The sequence below is a fragment of the Coptis chinensis genome, chromosome 5 (genome assembly GCF_015680905.1).
Source record: "Coptis chinensis isolate HL-2020 chromosome 5, ASM1568090v1, whole genome shotgun sequence".
In the NCBI taxonomy this organism is placed as follows: Eukaryota; Viridiplantae; Streptophyta; class Magnoliopsida; order Ranunculales; family Ranunculaceae; genus Coptis; species Coptis chinensis.
The window spans coordinates 75529505-75550485 of record NC_141460.1 but is presented as its reverse complement, the minus strand read 5'-3'; the positions used below and the strand labels follow the sequence as shown (position 1 = coordinate 75550485).

The window sequence follows — 20981 nt, the reverse complement described above, 5'->3', positions numbered from 1 at the left end:
GGATTAGTTAATTGATATGTATTAGTTATTGGATATGGATATGGATATGGATATGGATTAGTTAATAGATATGGATACGAATTAGTTAATGGATCAACAACAGAATTCTTATGCTATACAACTGCTGTCATATTAAAATCTATATAAAGACATCAATATTCATGAAGCATTCAACAAAAACCTATTGAAACCATACGCCAATATAGAGAAAGAAATCCTAAGAAAACACATCAATATTCACGACGCACACACCATCATCCTTCTACTACAAGTTCATTTTTTTTTCCTGGGCTGAAGGTTTTTCCCTGTTACACCATCTTTCAAAGGACTCCAAATTCTTTCCACTGAAGGTTAATATTTTTTTACTGTTAGTACATATTTTTTGGTACATAAGAAATACAAACACACTTAATCAAAGTTACTTTTGCAAGGGTAAAGTAGAATATTCATGTAGCAATTCAAATTGAAAGAACACCCTCCTGACATCTCAGTTCTCAGCTTCTTCAATTAATATCATATACTGTTTAAAAAAAAACCAGTTTCTTAATTCACCGATATCTACCAACTGCAATAACTTTATACTCCCGGTGGAGTTGGCAGTCACAACTGTGTTTGACTTCCCTCTCCAACAAACACTTAAGACTAACTGTCCATTGTTGTCATCTGTCTCTCGCCCAGATATAGGATCAATGGAACCAAACTTGCAGGACGTGATTGGCATAGGAAGATATCTATGATAAGCATAAACCTTAGAAGAAAATAGGTGTGAGACTCCAATTCTTCTCTTTCAGATCAAGATTAATAATTTAACTATCAATTAATAATTTCTCTTCAACCATCTGCAACTCCTCCAAAAGGCTTTCAATCCTGGGTGTTACATCTTCAGCTTTAACCTTAACAAAGAAATGGTTCAAGAACCATGTATGCGATGATGGACTTCTGTAGCCAATAGCTCAGATGCCTATTGATCCAAAAGTGACATGGACCGACTCTGTGGAGGCCATCCAGTCTGACATATTTTTCCAAACATCAGGTGAATAGCATGCATCAAACCCTTATTGATGCTCTATAGCTATAAAACTACAACATTTCTCATCCACCTGAAGTGTCCAGATTGAACCCATAAAGCTTAGCTATGAAAGGGTAACTTGCTAGCACCGGTATAGTCAAAATAAGTAAGTAACACTACCACGTGCACAAGAAATATCACTAAATTCACATATTTGTTTGATTCTCTACTTTAACTGACTCCTTTTCTTTCCTTCCAGCAGTATTCTGTTCTACATGATTTCGGTTGACGAGAATTTATCCAGTAGAAAGCGATGGACACCGATAACAATCCAACTTGAAAAACTACATCAAGTATTTGATCAATTCAATGGAAGTCCAAATAAAGAGATAATTAACAATTTGAAAGCTGAACTAAATCAACACGGTAATGTTTCAGAAAAAAATATAGTTACTTGGTTTCGCAACATGCGTGCTAAGTTGAAAAGAAAAACACTCATTAACGCAGAGAAAGATTCGGATGAAATTCAAGTAGAGATTCAAATTTCTTCAAAGAAGACCAAGCCTAATAATATGGAAGAAACTTCTGGTGACATTGTTCCTTCACAAGAAAGTATGTCTTAACTTACAACGATTCTGACAAGTACTTTATATATTCATCATACTAATGTTACTCTTAAATTGCAGGTCAGCATCAAGTATCAGTTAGAAAAACAACAACTACAAAGTCTACCCTAGTCAAAATAAAACAGAGGAGGAAAACACATAAGAGAAGTTATAAATCTAATCGTCTTAGTAGAATGAAACGTTTTGGTAAATATTTTCTTATGTATTCAATTTATTGTTCTTATAGCATTAAATACTTTATTAAATGACATATTATTATTTTTTAAACAGTATCTATGCCCGGAACAAGTGAAGAAGAAGCTAAAATAAATAGAGCTAAACGAAAAGAGATGCTGAATTTGAAGAGCATTGGAAACGATAATTACATTGACGATGAAAGTGATGATGATTACCTATCACAAATGAGTGGATCAGATTCCGACATTGAAGTGGACAATGAAACTGAAGTTTCCATTTCATGTGGAATAGATGTCTCACATAAAAGTAATTTTCTTACAGCAATGTTTTATATTCTTATTATAATTAAATTCAGTAATGTTTTATATTCTTATTATAATTAAATTCTTTAATTTTTATTAACTTTTTGCCTTGCAGGAAGTTGTTTTGAGCCTTTGGATTTCGTCTGGTACGAAGAAAGGAATGATAGGAGCAAAAAACCTATTAATCCTAAATTCTCCATATGTTGTCAGAATGGAAATGTTCAATTGCCTTTTCTAAAAGATACTCCAGAATTTTTGAAGAATCTTTTTGATTGCAATGGAGGGTCAAAATCGTTAAATTACATGGAAAACATCAGCATTTACAACTCAATGTTCGCGTTCACATCTACTGGTGGACAAGTTCGTGAGCTCGATTAATGATGGAAAGGCACCCTTTGTTTATAAAATAAAAGGGCAAAATCACCACAAAATTGGAACATTGCTTCGGTGAAGAATACGCCCAAGGTTTGCACAGTTGTACATACATGATACTGAAAATGAAGTCACCCACAGGTTAAACTCTCTTAGCAAGAAAATTGTTAAAAGGAATCCAAAATATGCTTTAGATTCTAGCATTGTTCAAGGATTGATAAATATGTTGAATGTTACCAACGAACTCACCAAAACTTATAGAATGGCAAGGGATAGATTTAAAGAATGTCATGTGGCCGACGTCAGCATACAATTGATTAATAGAAGACAAAAAGATGGAAGACTTTATAATTTGCCATCATCAAAAGAGATAGCTGGTCTAATCGTTGGCAATGGTGATGAATTTAACGAAAGCACGAGAGATGTTATTGTGGACAAAAAGGATTTGGCTTGAAGAGAATCAACGAATTGCTTCCAAGTTTCATGGCAATGCAAGATCCACTTTTGTTCCCCATCTTGAAGATGGATCTGAGACTTGACATTCCATATAGAAACAATGCAGTAGTTGGAAAAAGAAAAAATATTAGCATGAGAGAATACTATGCTTTTTAGATTACAACTTCGTGGCCGAATGAAGACCGGACTATAGTTAAGTTGGGGAAAAAATTGAGACAACAACTTTGTGTAGATGCTTATATACATTTGTTGAACAAAATAGAATGGATTGGGTTCGAAATAATCAACAAACGATTCGGGCAGAATTGTATCAAGGATTAGTAGATGCAGTTGTTGCTGGTGACACGAGGCCTGGTACTGTAGGCAAACGGTTAGTTCTTCCTTCATCTTTCACAGGTGGTCCGCGGTACATGGTACATAACTATCAAGATGCCATTGCAATATGCAGGCACAGGTTCCCCAGATCTCTTCATTACTTTTACATGCAACCCTAAATGGACAAAAATCTAGAGATGTATTGACATGATAGCTCCTGGTTATAAACCAGAAGACTTTCCCGATATTGTTGCAAGAGTTTTTGAGATGAAATTGCACGAACTGACGACTGATTTACAAAAGCGCAAGAAATTTGGGAAGGCTTGGGCAGGTAACCTATATACTATACTGTTTTAATTAATTTAAAAATTCATAATATTTTATGAAAATATTAATAAATACGGGTTTTGTTAATGTTTTGCAGCATTATACACTATTGAATTCCAAAAGAGAGGTTTACCGCACGCTCACATTTTACTTTTTCTAGACAACGCTTCGAAGCCTACTACTCCTTCACTAATCAACAAGCTCATATCAGCAGAGTTACCTGACCCAATTGGTGACAAAATTGCCTATGATTCAGTACTAGAATTTATGATACATGGGCCATGTGGAATAGAAAACTTAGATTCCCCTTGCATGAATGAGAAAAAGTGTACTAAGTTCTATCCAAGACCGTTTAGTGAAGAAACAACTATTGACGACAATGACTTCACAGTTTACAGGAGGCGAAATAACAATCGAAAGGGAATGAAGAAGAATATAGAAGTTGATAACAGATGGGTTGTTCCACACAATGTTGATTTGATAGTTAAGTACCAAGTTCATATTAATGTGGAACACTGCAACAAGGGAAGATCAATCAAATACCTTTTCAAATACATTAACAAGGGAAGGGACGGGGCTACTGCAATTATTGTTGAAAACATGGTTCTGAGACAAAGATAGTACTCATCAAATAGTAAAGGACGTTGATGAAGTTGCAAATTTCTTAGACTGCCGATTCTTATCTGCTTCTGAAGCGGTTTGGAGACTATTGAAATTTGATATTCAGTACAGAAGACCAGGCGTTGAAAGGTTACCATTCCATCTTGAAGGTGAGCATTTGGTTTATTATAGTGAGAGAGATGATGCAAGAGATGTAGTAAACAGGAAATCTTCATCAAAAACCAAGTTCATAGAGTGGTTTAAAGCAAATATTGAGTATCCAGAATTAGCTATGGGTCTTACATATGTCGATTTTCCTACTAAATTCGTATGGGATAAGAAGCAAAGGAAGTGGAAACCAAGAAAAAATGGGAAGAAAATTGGATGTGTCTACTACGCACATCCTACTTCAGGAGAGAGATTTTATCTGCGGCTGTTGCTGAATATCGTCAAAGGTCCTTTGTCTTATGAAGATATTAAAACTGTTAATGGAAAAATTTATCCAACTTTCAGAGCAGCATGTCAGGTATATTTTATTACATATTCCATATTAACTTTTTTTTTTATATTGTTTTCTTGCCTAAAATTTGTCGCATATACTTTTAGAAGTTCAAATTGATTCATATGTACTGATTCAAAACCTCTCCAGTCTATGTTCATGTTTTAAAAAACAGCACACAACTCGCACACAACATTTTGTTACTAGCTTTCAGTAACCTATTTGCCTGGGCATTTTTGGAATTTCAAATATAAGTAAAGTCATAACAGAAAACCGGGGTGACGAGTATTTTTATTTCTTTACAAGAAGCACTTGCTCTAATGTTTCGGCAGTTTATTATAGACATTTGCTTCCGTGACCATAGTGGTGTTTGTATAATAGAAGCGTGAGTTCAGGGTTCAGATAATGCTTCACCTCTGCAGTTCTTAACTATCTCACTTCCGAATGAACTATATACCTTTTCTCTAATGTGCCAGCACAAAGCTCCATCACTAAGTGTACATAATTCTCATAATTCTCATCGTTTGGTGGCCAGACAACCTTGCCATTATTTCTATCTCAAGCTTGCTACTACAAAGATCTTCTGCAGTGACTAGTCTCTCCTTGGCTATAGACTTACATGCCAAAACCTCTCCAGTCAACTTATCAGAGATAATACCAAACTGCCCCCCATCCCAATTGATCTCCCAGTTGAGTCACCACTGAGTACAGCAGAAATCCAGTCAGAATGTTCTCTGTCCAAGTCTGACATATTTTGCATGATAAAAGCTCCTAATGCCCAGTCTAATGGGATGTCTCCCACCTGATTCGTGAAACCAATCCTGCAAAACAGTTATTCCAATTAAAAGGCCATTAAATGCAATGAATATTTGAATACATTAGAAGAAAAATAATAATAAGAAGACAATATATATATATATATATATATATATATATATATATATATATATATATATATATATATATATATACACACACACACACAACACTTCTTACTTTTTTTTGTTTTACACGTTACTTGGGAGATTTGATTAATATACTACTGCTGAAACTAACATTCTAATATATGCTGAAAATCAAGGACTCTGCTGAATGTATTACTGAAATTAAGATAAGGGGAGAGTTTACACGTTACTTGGTAATGTACACCTGCATAGTCAGAATACACGGTTGGTTGTGAACTAATATATATGTATCCTCATTATCGAGAATTCATTTAGATGTAAAAACATTTCATCACAAAAAGATATTGAAACAAAAAAAATAGTATGTATTAATCATAAAACCTTAGCTCATTTATGATGGTTTACTATTAAAATGCAATTCATATTGTTACATTATTATTCTAATTTTTCATTTTTATATCAAGGCACATGGATTACTTGAGGACGACAGCGAATGGGATGACGCTATGGAGGAAGCAAGTCATTGGCAAGTTCCAAAATCTTTAAGACAATTGTTCGTCACATTGATTTTGTTTTGTGGGGTGACATATCCTGAAAAACTTTGGGAGAAACATCAAAAGCACCTCGGAGAAGATATTTTGTTTCGATATAGAAAGAAGAACAATAATGAGAATCTCCAACTCACTGAAGAATAGATTAGAAATGAGACTCTCTGTGAGATTGAACAAATTATGGCTGAAAAAGGATTATCTCTCACAAACATTCCTGATTTCCCAAAATTTAATATGTCTTCAAGGATCTCCACAGATAATAGATTGATTGCTGAAGAATTAGACTACTGCAATGAGTTGCAAAAAGAATATGAGATTCTTAACAACGGAATGAACGCTAATCAACGTGATGTATTCAACTCTGTTAATGATGCAGAAACAAAGAGTAAAGGACTAAGGCTAAACATGGAGTTTATCTGAAGTTCCCATTTTCAGTAATTCATTGTTACAACATAAACAGATAAAAAACTCATCAATGAAACCAATAGCAACTCATCATTACATACAGTTTTTGGTGGAATAGAGTCAGGGATTTCAAGTCTAACACAGCTGCGGCAATTGTCGCTTCGCCAGAATAGATTCTCTGGTGGGATTTCAAATTCACTTTTGCATTTAACTGAGCTCCAAGTCTTGGATTTGCGCAACAACTCTCCATTAATGCAAATTCCTACCAACATTGGAACTTTGTCCAATATTTCAACTATAGCCTTAAGCAAGAACCAGTTGACTGGTGGAATCCCTTTGTCATTACAGAATTTGTACAAGATATAGTTAGTGGATATCAATGTGCTGAGGGTTTTCAACCTTGGAGGAAACAACCTTACTTGGAACAACAATGCTAATGTAGCTCCAAAGTGCATGTTGTCTCAGTTATCTTTGAGGTCATGTCGTCAAACCCGTTGATCTAAGCGAGAATGAGCTCAATGGAAACTTCCATGAATGGCTTGCTGAACACAATATCGAAACTATAATTCTATCAGATAACAAGCTCACAGGTTCTCTGCCACCTCCTCTGTTTCAGTCTCTAAAATTGTTAGTACTTGCTTTGTCAAGAAATTATTTCTCTGGCAAATTGTCTAGAAACATGGGAGATACAACTTCCGTCATGATACTTATGTTGGCAAACAACAACTTTTTAGGTACCATTCCTAAGACGATCTCAAAATTTTATCGACTACTATTGTTAGACCTGTCGCAAAACAAATTTTCTGGTAACACATTCCCAAGCTTTGGTCCAGATGATTTACTTGCTTATGGAGACGTCTCTTCCAACAGATTGCCTGATGAGGTTCCAGTAAACTTTGCATTAGAAACAAAGATACTTGCATTAGGTCAAAATGAGTTTTCAGCTCCCTTACCTCAGAATCTTAGCAGCCTGAGCGAACTCGAGCACCTCGATCTCCATAACAACAATATAATCGGAGAATAGCTAGAGATCCTCTACCAAATGTCTAGCCTTCAAGTTCTTAATCTTAAAAATAATTCTCTTGAAGCCCGAATCACAAAGACGCCAAGGTGGAACCATATACAAGGGTCGAGCATCAATAGACGAAGGAAGAGTTCATTCCTTCCATGGGAGAGCACCTATTGTTAGCAGATTCTCTGCGAGAGGTCTCAGGACAGAATCCACACCTAAAGTTTTATCTTCCTTATGGTTGGATTTACAATGGGCCACTGGAATGACGAGTTATCAATTTAATCTAGAATACTTTTTTTAGGTACCATTCCTAAGACGATCTCAAAAATTTATCGACTACTATTGTTAGACCTGTCGCAAAACAAATTTTATGGTAACACATTCCCAAGCTTTGGTCCAGATGCTTTACTTGCTTATGGAGACGTCTCTTCCGACAGATTGTCTGATGAGGTTCCAGTAAACTTTGCATTAGGAACAAAGATACTTGCATTAGGTCAAAATGAGTTTTCAGCTCCCTTACCTCAGAATCTTAGCAGCCTGAGCGAACTCGAGCACCTCGATATCCATAACAACAATATAATCGGAGAATAGCTAGAGTTCCTCTACCAAATGTCTAACCTTCAAGTTCTTAATCTTAAAAATAATTCTCTTGAAGGCCGGATCCTAAAGACGCCAAGGTGGAACCATATACAAGGGTCGAGCTTCAATAGATGCAGGAGGACAATGCATCAAGCCGGAATGGTAATGGCCTGCCAGCAAGAGGAGGCCAAGTGTCCTGAGTTTAAAAACACTGAAGAGCACGTCTGCAAACAAACTCTTGAGTCTTGATGCAGCATAATAGGATTTGTGCATATTACCATTTGTTCAAAGAATCTTGATACAACAAATCCTGTATATATAACTTCAAAACAAATCCCATGCAGAATACATGTGTACACTCTTCTGATGCTTCTGTTCATTTCACCTCACAATTTTCATGCATAAAGAGAGATACACAAATACAAATCCTAACCAGAGGAGCTGTCAACCAAGCAAGATGGACCATCAGCTTTCAGTTTCCCAACCATTTCTTATAACAAGGTAATTCTCAAAAAACATATGGTTGCACACAAGATGCCTCGGTCATGCAATTCAAACAAAAGCGTATTTGCGAAGTTTGGACTCTTTGGAGCCTCCTCTAGTACTTAATGCAATAACTGAGCCTTTCATGAAGAAATTATGTAATAAATACGGTCCGAACTTCTCGGAGCATGAGTATAAGCTATAATGACCAGTTTGATCTTTTGCAGGAAGAACTTTCATGCTTACAGAGTCGCATTTAGTAGCTGTTCTTCGGCTTAAGGAACTTATAAGTTCACTTTCAGTGGATGTGGTTCCAGTGCAGGATGACAATGCATCTAGCCGAAATGGTAATGGCCTGCCAGCAAGAGGAGGCCAAGTGTCCTGAGTTTAAGAACACTGAATAGCACCTAGAGTTTGAGCTGTTCTAGCGAATCTCTGTACAAGTTTAAATTGTTGTTAACTCAGTTAGATTTGCACTAAATACGGGCCAAACTTGGATTGGTCCGGCCTTTACCATACTAAAATCAATTCTATTTTATATACTTATCCGTTTCTAATTCAGATAAGTATTCCTTAATTCAATTTCTACCTACGTTCAGTTTCAAATTTAGATAAGTATTGCTTAATTAAACTTATACATACGGTACAAGTCCAAAGCAAGTATACTTCTAAAACTAGAACAACACCTTCGGAACTTATAAATACAACACAACCGATTAATATAATTTACAGAAAACTATAGAGCTACTACAGAGAAAAGGTACACATGACAATAATTTCTTTTTCAATCTTATTAGATTTTTTAATAGTATTAGTAAACTGTTGTTATTTTAATCCATGAACTCAGCATAAATAATACATCTGTCCATGCATACATAACAAAACAGTAGTATATTCATCATAATTGTGATAAGAATTGTAATTCTAATTCTTTGGATATATCGTGAATGTAACATTATGATTGGAAAATTCAATTTTTTCGATGAGGTGAACGACAAATCTGACAATTGGAAGGTTCGAGCACGCATAAGCAGAATGTGGGAAGCTGTTAATCTACAGGACAAGACACAATCATATGGTATACACATGCTGCTACTTGGATCTAAAAGGTAGAAACGGACTCAAAAAATTCTTTTATATCAAAAAATTTTTGAATTTTAATCCATTTATATTACATTGTGCGGTCGAATCAAATTCATGCAAAGATTTCACCAGGAATCCAACACATGTTTGAAAAGAAACTGATAGAAGGAGACATATTTGTAATTGATAAATTTGAAGTCAAAAAAACAACCGGAAGATATCGTCCACTAAGATCTAAGTACACTATTTCTTTCACAAAAGATACTATAGTATCTCCTTCGAAAGAAATTGGGACGACATTCAACAGATATAATTTTTCGTTCGTAGAATTTGAAGATCTTATGAAAACAAAGGATATCTTAGTTTTTCATACCAAATGTGAGTTCTTTATACATACCATATTGTTTATTATAACTAATTTCTAACAATGTCTACAAATCAGATTTCATAGGAAAACTTATCAGAGTCGGGCCAAAGAAACCTCAAGGATTTAGGGAAATCACAATACAAAACGAAAGGTAAACAAAATCTACATAAATTATGTTTTAACTTAATTTCTTACACAACTAACTATGTAAATACATAATCAGGGGAAGTGAGCTTACTACAGCTTTATGGGGTGACAACTCCGATAGAGTGGCAAATATCAGCAATCAAGAAGAAGATATGATGCTCATCATATATCACATCATTATACCTGAAAATGATTGGAAGTAAGTACAATTCTTAATCATCAGTTATATAGACTGTTAAACATATATAATGGAAGTAAGTACAAATCTAATGTTTTGAATTTTCATATTTTACAGAGGAATACAAACTTTGTTTAACATCTGCGACAAAGTTGTACTTGAATTTGGAACATTTTGGCCACGTCGACCAGATGAGAAACAAGTGATATTCGTTAACAAAAGCATTACTATTCCTCACAAAAGCATTAACAAATATGACTTATCCCTAATTTGTTTTTAAGTAGATATCAAATTAGAAATACAAGAGTTCAAATTAAACAAGCAAAGGATGACGAGCCTACTTCAATGAAGGAACTAATGAATCAAGACAGAGTCTCAATTTGAACTAATTTCACTAGGAAAAGAAACACACAATCAGGTATACCAAGTAAATGCCTAAAAATAATACCGTCTTTGAAATTAATAAAAACTCAACTAATAAACATATTTTTTTTGGGGAAAGCAATTCACTTTGGGCAAAGTTTGTGAAGATATTTGGAAACTAGTGGAGCTACAAATCATGCGAGAACTGCACTTATAAGCATGTTGACAAAGGATCGGAACATTTTTGCACTAATTGTGAAACAACATACAAGACTCCACAAGACAGGTAAAGAAATCACTAATAAATACTACATCTTGGTTTTATAATTCATTACTAATTCCAACTTTAAAACATCAACAGATACCTACTTAAACTATGCATACAAGATGAGAGGGAGATCAAAGCGGCTTTTTGTCGTCTTTGGTAAAAGGTATGAGAAAATAGTCGATTTTCCTATCCAAAAATAATGGAGCTGACTTCCGAGGCAAGTACATGACTAAATACTGAAAAATTATTTTATAGAATGATACAAAGTTAAGTAATTGAACCGTACCTACATTTATTTTGTCAAAAGCAGGGGAAAAAGTAATCAAGAAATAAAGGAAAAGCTTGAAAAAATGCGGGGAAGGAGTATATTTTCAAAGTTAAAATTTGAATGAGTATAGTATAAAAAAGAAAAGTTCCCTTCATTCAAGCATGGATATATTAGAAGACGATGAAGACTCTGTTGAAGAAAATCGCCCATAAAAAAAACCCCGTAAATATTCAGAAACAGAGGAAAATGAGGACAACAAAGAGATCAAAGGATGAAGAATATCGCCTTAGGATGGAAGATTACTAGGAATTCTATTAGGATTTATTCATATTTCATCAACAACATCTGTACTTTTAGATACATTAATGATGTTTAGGTTTTAAACTATTTGAGGTATTTAGTAATGTCTTTGGATTAATTTACTTTAATTAATTAATTCAATCTGAAATTTGTGAGTTCAATTTGAAATCTTTAGGATAATTTATTTGTCCAAGTTTGTGTACGCAAGTCCTACATCTTGCAATTGCTGCATGCCATGAAGTTGTGTCATGGGAAATTCTTAACATGATTTTCTGGAAAAGTTCAAAATATGACTTCGTAATACCAATTCCAGCTTCAATAAAAATTTGAAATGGACGCATTTAGAAAACAAGCGAACAAGTTCAAAGAACAAGTCGTGAAACAACAACAGGAGGTAATAAAGCAGTTTAGTGGGACTGGATACGAACATTCAGACGTGGTGGTCATTGATGAGGTCGAGCTTCAAAGACATCAACAAATTGAAAAACTCTACAGGTCAACTCGATCAGGCAAGGTAGTAATACATATATAAACATATTTCTTCTACACAATTTATGGATCACTTGGATGTTTTTTTTTTATTATTCAGGAGTTTCAAAGAGATATAGTGCGAAGCATCTTGAAGCATTTACTACACTTGGTATTAAGGATATTAATTTGGAAGATGAATCTATAGATGTCGAGATACTTATACAATGAGCAAACTGACATAAAATTTGATGATGTTTCTTACGAGTTTGATAATCTTATCAAATGTGCAAAATAGAAACTTGAATGAGTAATAAATTATTATTAGCGGATATATATATTTTCTATTTATACTACCATACATTGAGAGTGAAATCCCACCTTTCGCGGAAAGTTCACTTATCGACAATCGATGCGCTTTTGGACCTCCTGGAAGTGCAATACGTTTAATGAATCGATAAGGATCTATCCCAACAGAAACCGAAGAACAAAAGCAAAACAACCAAGGAAAATAAGAGCTGGGAATAAATAAGTAGATATTCCATATACCATTTGAAATTCTTGAAACATGTTAGTTCCTTTATAAGTAGAACGGCTATTAAAAAGAAATTTGATCATAAGAATCATAAACAATCGAGGAAAGATGTATCTTGAACTTACTGCCACCCGAGTCGGTTTCCCACAATCGTCTACTCCTTCAGGTGTGCCTTCAAGCCCAAGAATACGATTACAAGCACTTACAAAGTGTCTTGCATAATCATATGTCTGGAAGCTGGAATAATATTTATGAGTTAGAATCATTGATTCCCTACAAGCTTGAGTATAAGGAAACTAGATAGAGTAACACATTCATCCACAGAACTCACGTTATGAAGAATAGATCTAAATGGAAGCATGAGATGCAGTGAAAATTAGAGCAAGGAACTCTACGTTAAGGGCCTTCTGCCAATATAACTATATATTAGAAAACCAAGCATTGCATAGTTTAATATACTGAACTTTTCAATAGCTATTTAAGGATACAACTTTGGATATGGGGACAAATTATCTCTATAAAGTTTATAGATATTTTACATATTATATCTATATATGAACACATAAAATGAGATGCAATCTGCTATATATGCACATATCTATGCCAAGTGGACACTTCTCACTTGGAACAAAAAGTTTATCCATGCAAAGGCATTTCTAATCAAAATTAGAGCATTGTCGTTGAATATACCAAACAGAGTACATTAAATTAAACAAGTACAAACAAGGTTTAACAAACTTTGAAGTTCGTGTGAAAAAAAAAATCATCACTTACCCAACCAAATCAGCGTGGAGAACAGCATAAAGCAGCTCTTTTCGATGCGGAAGTATTATATAGACTTCTGAAGAAGGAAATGAAGTGTGAAGAAACCAACCAACTTTCATTTCACTGTTGTGCTTCTTCAGGTATTCAGGAAGAAACATGAGATGGTAATCATGGCACCAAACAATGTCCCCTGCTTTATAGTTTTCAATTACCACTTCAGCAAAAAATTTATTTGCAGTCTCATATGCCTCAAATTGAGACTGGATTGTGTCAAGACGAAAGTTCTCACTTGAAATTTCTCACTCCCTCTGCTCTGCGTGAGACGGTTGTTGAAGTGCCTAACGTAACCTACAAGGATACGCATTTAGAAAAATTTGAAATGGATGCATTTAGAAAACAAGCGAACAAGTTCAAAGAACAAGTCGCGAAACAACAACAGGAGGTAATAAAGCAGTTTAGTGGGACTGGATACGAACATTCAGACGTGGTGGTCATTGATGAGGTCGAGCTTCAAAGACATCAACAAATTGAAAAACTCTACAGGTCAACTCGATTAGGCAAGGTAGTAATACATATATAAACATATTTCTTCTACACAATTTATGGATCACTTGGATGTTTTTTTTTTATTATTCAGGAGTTTCAAAGAGATATAGTGCGAGCTACTGAAGCATTTACTACACTTGGTATTAAGGATATTGATTTGGAAGATGAATCTATAGATGTCGAGATACTTAATTCTATGGCTGTTACAAATCAGCACTTTACAACTGCCCTTGGAACCATCAATCCCTCTGCTCTGCGCGAGACGGTTGTTGAAGTGCCTAACGTAACCTACAAGGATATAGCGGAAATTGGGAACGTTAAGAGGGAACTTAAAGAGACTGCAATATCCAGTGGAGCATCCTGAGAAGTTTGAAAAGTGTGCAATATTGCAGAGTACTGCTGATGGCATCACTGACAAGCTCCCAGTTTGGACCCATATCATGTACAAGGACAACAAGTGCCTAAGAAAATAAATTTAGGACTTCCGTTCACACAGAACGACAAGCTAAAAAGGTAATTAAAGTGAAAGTAACAATCACTTGATCTTCAAACAGAGACCTCGGACTTCCAGACCCTAACTGCCCAGCAAGCGTCTGCTACAAATTTACACACCCAAGTTATAATATATAATTAACAAAAAAATGCTAAAACTAATGAATCGGATGGCAGTCCATTACCATCTCAGTCAAAAAAAATGGCAGCTAAATCTAGCTGGTTGCACATTTTCACAGATCAGAGGATTGTTTTTATTGTTTTTTTTTTTTTTGGTGGGGAGACAGGGGCTCTGACTTCAAAACCAAATAGCATAAAGCTCTATTCAACAACGCATAATAAAATAATACACCAGCCCAATGCAATTAAAACTTCTTAGGGAAATAACCTATTGAACTATTAGAAGACCTGGAATGAAAGTTAGGTGGTACATTATTGTTCCAATGAGAATAAAAGACCTATGTCAGATTTATCATGTCAAGAATGATTGTGGTATGGAATCACTTTCCATTCAATTTTCCCCATGAACATGTTAACAAGCCAAGGCAAAAAGTTTGGAAGAGATGATAAAGTATAAATCGGTGAATCACAGAATAAGTCTGCGGGTATTTTACTATATCTCACTTTTATTAGAAAAACTAGGCTTAAACGAGAAACTGCCAGTTGCACTGTTTTGTGCAATATGAACGTAGGTATTTTCTGGACACATTGGATAAGTGTGAGTAACTCAACAAATTCAACCAACTCTAAGCAGTGTCCTGACATTCTTCTCACGCTAGACATTGTGGAATCCTTAGATTTCTCATATGAAAGGGACAGAAGGAACTCCAGGGACTAAGACTATACAAAGGTGGGGTAAGCTGAAAAAAAAACCAAATGAGTTTTCGACTATCTTGTTGTTAAACTTTTATTTGTTACTCACTGAAGAAATGTCAAACAAAGCCATGGATAATGGATTTCTCTTCACAGGACAAAACTATACTATGTTGAACACGCCCACAAGAATGTACATACATTTGTTACAACGTCACAAGAATATAAGAACACACACATTTTGGATCTTTGTGAAGATAAGCTGTAGTTTTCACTTTTCAGTATGTTGTTTAGATATATTTGGCACCATTGCTACATATGCTCTTTTGATATGGGATGATCCTACTTCAAGAAGCATCTTGGGTTTGGATTCATTATTGTACCCGAACTTCACTGCCTGAGGAAGATCTCCGACTAGCAAGGAAGTATCACGGGCCTAATTCCTGTGCCTACATAACGACTTCTTCTAACAAAAGAATCCTATTTATACTTAACTTCCTAAACAAACATATCTAATAAGAATCCTATTAATACTAAACTTCTAATGACATAATAAAACCTAAACAAACCTATATATATAAAAAAAACTCACGATCCTACTAACAAAAAACAAAAAACAAAGGTAAACTTTCAGTTTTTTCTTTTAGTTTGATTTACATTAGTTTTACATATATAACTGAGTTTTTTTTCTTTTTTTCATTGCATGCAATAGAAGATATTCAATCAAGGCTTCAAAAAGAGTTAACAAAAATGGATAAGGTAAACAATTTCTTTTCCAGTATCTTATTTAATAATTTTGTTGATTTCTCTTTTATGATTCAACTGATGATAATATTAAAGTTTAAACACATGAGATATTACCGTCTTTTAAATCAAAATTATATTGAACTATATTGAACTTAAGACTGTATTAGTGTAACAACCACTCACTATTAACTGTTCTTGGAACCCCTCTTACCCCTCCTCTTTATAATTCTTCTCAATATTGTGAAATTAGTGGGACTGTGGGAGAGACAAGTCTCGAGTTGAAGCTATTATTGATGAAATTATTGGGAGAGACAACACGACAATTATTGATGAAATTATATGAAATATAAGAGCAGACCAAAGGAGAACATATCAACTTTCAAATCATCCATATGATTAAAAATTTATTTTAAAGGGGAAAGGTGTGTGTGTATAAGGTACGGTATAGTATATATATGTAACTAGAGTATAAGAAAATGCATGTTTTTATATCAAAATTATGTAATGCTGGAACCAAGTTTAGTCGTATATATATACCTGCACTTATTCACTATAGCCCACTTTGACACACATTTGGTATCCTCCTACAAAGCCTACAAAACATGTATACTATATAAACTAATGTAATTTTTAAAATGCAGCTCATGGAGTATGAAACCAAACACAAAATTTCACTCAAGACAGCATTGAGAGAAATTCTAATCAAGGAAAAAATTCAGGGAGAACAAGTTTACATATCAAAGATTGAAAACAACCGATACGCTGCAGATGTCATAATAGATTTGCCGATAATGAGAGAAATCTTCAAAAATCCAAATTATCCTATAAGCCAATCATTTCCGGTGACGTATCAAACTAAGAAAGTGGACTCAGAAAATGCGGCAGCAGGAAACGCTATCCGCTTTCTACAGCAGATATACAAATTTGAGGTTTTAGACGTCAACCACAAAGAAGTCATTACTAAACGTGAAGAGCTGCATGAAGCAAATACTAGAGAAAAACAACTTCATCAAGATATTGAAAACTTGAGAAAAGAAAATGCCTATTTGAAGTCAATAAATGAAGCATTGCTTATAGGAGGACCAAATTGGGATATGGACTACCTAAGCATCCCAAATAATTCATCAGATTTGGATGAGGATTAACGTAGTGTTTTTCAAGCTGAATTATATATTGGATGATCCATCAAATTTATATTTTTGTTTTTTCAATTTGAATTATCTATAGTTCATCATAACTTAATGAAATATTTATTTTAGGACATATACAGAGTCGTTCAGAATTTTCTTTTGATGACATTACTTAACCTGTTTTGGCTTGAATCCACCTAAGGTCATCTGAAACAAAACCTTTTGCTCATCCCGTGTTAGCCTACCCCATATGTATGACCTCCTAAGTCGGTCTTTACAATCATAGATACATAATTTGCCGGTTTATGTATGCATTGGTAGCATGACAGATTTTTACGATAATGGAATTAAAAATGCAAACATTATCCAAGATGATAACTCAAACCTTCGCTTCCAATCCAACCCACCATGAACAAGATCAGGAACAGTTAACCTCCCACCAAAAAATCTCATTAACAACTACAGCAAAAAGACTTGACCCCAAACCACTCTCCAACCAAAAATCTCATTCACGGCTACATCAAACTAGACCCCAAACCACTCTTTCTACCAAAATCTCATTAATGGCTACAACAAGAAAGAAAAGACTCGCCACACTCGACCCCAAACCACTTTCCTTCCAAAAACTCTCCCACCAAAAATCTCATTGAGTGCTACAGCTGCAACGGCAGCACTCGCAGCACTAAACCCCAAACATCTCTCCAACCAAAAATCTAATTCACAGCAGCACTCACCCCACTAGACCCCAAACCACTCTTCCACCAAAAATCTCATTAACGGCTAAAGCTGCAGTAGCAGCACTCGCCGCACTCGACCCCAAACCACTCTCCCACCAAAAATCTCATTAAGCGCTTTCCAAAACAAGAACGGGCAAGACTCGCCACACTCGAACCCAAACCACTCCCTAACGGCAACCCTTTCTCAACAGAAAGCAAGCACTCTCTTCAAACACTGCTAGGTATATTTTTAAAGGAACACACTCACTCTCTCAAGTATAGATCGAGAGTAAGACCAAATTGAAAGGAAACCTATTGTTAAGGCGAGGTGTATCCAGAAGCAAAATTATGATCCCTCAAATTTAGTGTTTCTAACAACAATAATGCAACTCTCTTTTCCAATCATTTGCATTTTGTTGCCATAACATAATATACAAGTATATATTACAACAGCTGCGACAATTGGCCAAAAACATTCTAACAAGTGTACCAATCAAATAATTGAGGCCAAAAAAAGAATGCTCAACATTACTCAATTATATACTTTTCTAGAACATACAATGCAAATTAAACACTAATTAAGAAATTATAATCAAGAAAGCAAATTAATAATGCGAAAAAAGATAACTAACCTCATTGCAATCATTCTCGTGAAACCTTTCTTAAGTAGACTACATCCGAAACATATAACATCAATCCATCAAGGTGCGTCATCATCATCATCGTCGTCTTAACTACTAATATTCTTCTCATAAAGTTTCAAATATGGTTCTTGATTAAAAACTGCTCGCGTGGAAGTATTCTTGGTTAAATCTTTGTCAATATCATAAACCCTTGAAAATTGATCACTATTGTTTTGCTCCTCTGCCATTGAATCAAGAAACGACCAAGATTTTGAAGTGTGAGTAACATCCACATAATCAATTTAGTTTGAAAGGAAGCTGCGTGGGAAAAAGAGGTACCAATTCAAATTTGAATTGATACAGTACCCGCTTAAAACATAAGTTATAATTTGTTGGGCCCAGGCCCAACAGTAATAGTATACTTATAGGTTTCTAAACCCGATAGCTTCTACCTAATTTTAAAAAAAAAAATCTAATTTAAAATAAGGTGATTTAGTTTTAGGTCGTCCCAATAATATGGGTATTTGCATTGGACCCAAAGTTTTACGTTTTTTAGCTTTAGGTAACCCTATCGTTAGTTAACGATTCATTTACCAAGTTTGACCGTCTATTGTGGTGTGTATGGTGTTATGCCCTTTCAAAATGCAACAACGACCCCTCACATGCACGTTTTGCACGTGCCCACACTATAAAACTCAAAATCCAAATTTCAAAATACCCGACACGTGTCATAATCCATGCAACTGATAGAGTGGAGGTTGCAAAAAAGGAGAAGCCCATTGTTCCAAAATATCAAAATTTAAGAGAAATACAAAACTAAAAACCTACGAAAATTGAACTTCCAATCACTTAGTAAAACATAATCTATTAACCTAAAAAAAACAATTTAACTACACATATCGAAAAACCAGGTAGCCTATTTTATTCTCTTTTCTATTATTTACAATTATTTATTGACTTCATTTTATTATGTATATTGCAAATAATGACGATAAAAATTATTAAAAGCTTATGTAAAAAAAAAAAATGTTAAAGGAAATTCTAGAAGCGGGGACTTAACATTCAACAAGATCCAATCTACAACACGAATTAGAGAGGGACGATTCAAAAGCACCGTGACATTAAAGTTACCAAAAGACTTATTCTTTAACGATTGAAGACGTCATAGTTAAAGAAATTGATGGAAGCCCAACATATTCTCACATTTGCAAAAGCAGAGGATTCAAAGCAGACTTTTCACGCTAATCTGCTTTATAAAGGATGAGCGTGATATGGAAATTGAAGACTTCAATTTCAAAGAACTTATGAAGAAAAGAATAGAAGTTGAAGAGAAACAGAATCAACTCGACATCCTCTCAAAAAATATTATACTAGATTGTTTGGTTGATGATAAACACAACAAAGATAAAATATATGATCTCGAAGAAAAAATTAAAGGAATGAAGGGAATGGAGAGTTCCATAATAAAGAAAAGAAAACCATGAGGATTAGTACTTTAATACCAAAACTTTATTATGTTGGTCACATAGTATTTTTTTAATGGCCGAGATTTAACGCTTCTTATTTATGAAAGTTTGTCACTATAGAGTCAGTTAATTTTTAGTTTAAATTTATAATATAAGCACGCTCACTTTTACAATTTTACTACTTCAAGTTATATTGTGTTCGATATCGAAAAAAATATAAGTCATTTGTCACCTTTGGAGTAGGTATTCGTATCATAGCATTGTTTCGTTTGCTGACATTCTAAAAGAACTGATTAATTAGTGGATGCCCTGAACATTCAACAATATAAATACTGAAAAGTGTCTTCCAAATATTAATGAGATAGTGGCACAATCGATTATGAAAATGGTGAAACCTAATGTTATCCCTTAACAATCTCTCTCCTCATAATCAGAAACGCACCACACATCACAGTGTGGAAATCCTCACACACTCTGAGGTTCTTTACAATCCTAATGGGGATTCAAGCAATCGTAGTAAATAGTCCAAATGATGTCTGTAAAAGATCATCCAATGCTTCCTTCATCTCTTTTGACTTTGGGTGCGTAATGTCACCATCAAATAACTCATGTATAATCCAATCCTCTGCTTCCATCAAGTTTTGCGGCTGTGGTTATTTCTCCTTTTTCTCTAATCAGGATTTCAATGGATCCGATTAGCACCAAAGAGTGCTCCACACACGCCTCAATAGGTATCATCGCTACAAGGTTTAAGGCTTCTTCCAAGTGTCCAGCACAACCAAGAAGATCTACCAAGACTATCAAAAAAAAAAAACACCAATAAAATTAATATCTAGATTTTGGGCATATTCAGATTTTGGGCATCCTTTAACCACATGACTCATTCGGACAATCAAGACCGTGTGGCCAAGATTCCCGCAATTGTTGTATGCATTATCATTTGTGCAAGTAAACACCTATATGACCCGATTTTATAGCAGCTTTGTTGCAAACCTTGAGGTCACCAAATGAATCTCTCAGAATGTGACCGGTTGACACCGAAAAGTATGGCATATCACCTCATTTTAGAAGTCACTGCCCATGTGGTC

General features: G+C 34.7%; 1 protein-coding gene across 1 annotated transcript; it reads left to right on the top strand.

Annotated features, from left to right (window-relative positions):
• The first annotated feature begins 13734 nt into the window (after window positions 1–13734).
• LOC147498930 (SH3 domain-containing protein 3-like) lies at window positions 13735–14334 on the top strand. Its single transcript, XM_086559078.1, has 2 exons — window positions 13735–13922; window positions 13998–14334. Exons 1-2 carry the CDS (start codon window positions 13740–13742, stop codon window positions 14268–14270), a joined length of 456 nt encoding a protein of 151 aa, XP_086415204.1. The 5' UTR covers window positions 13735–13739; the 3' UTR covers window positions 14271–14334.
• Window positions 14335–20981: the final 6647 nt, after the last annotated feature.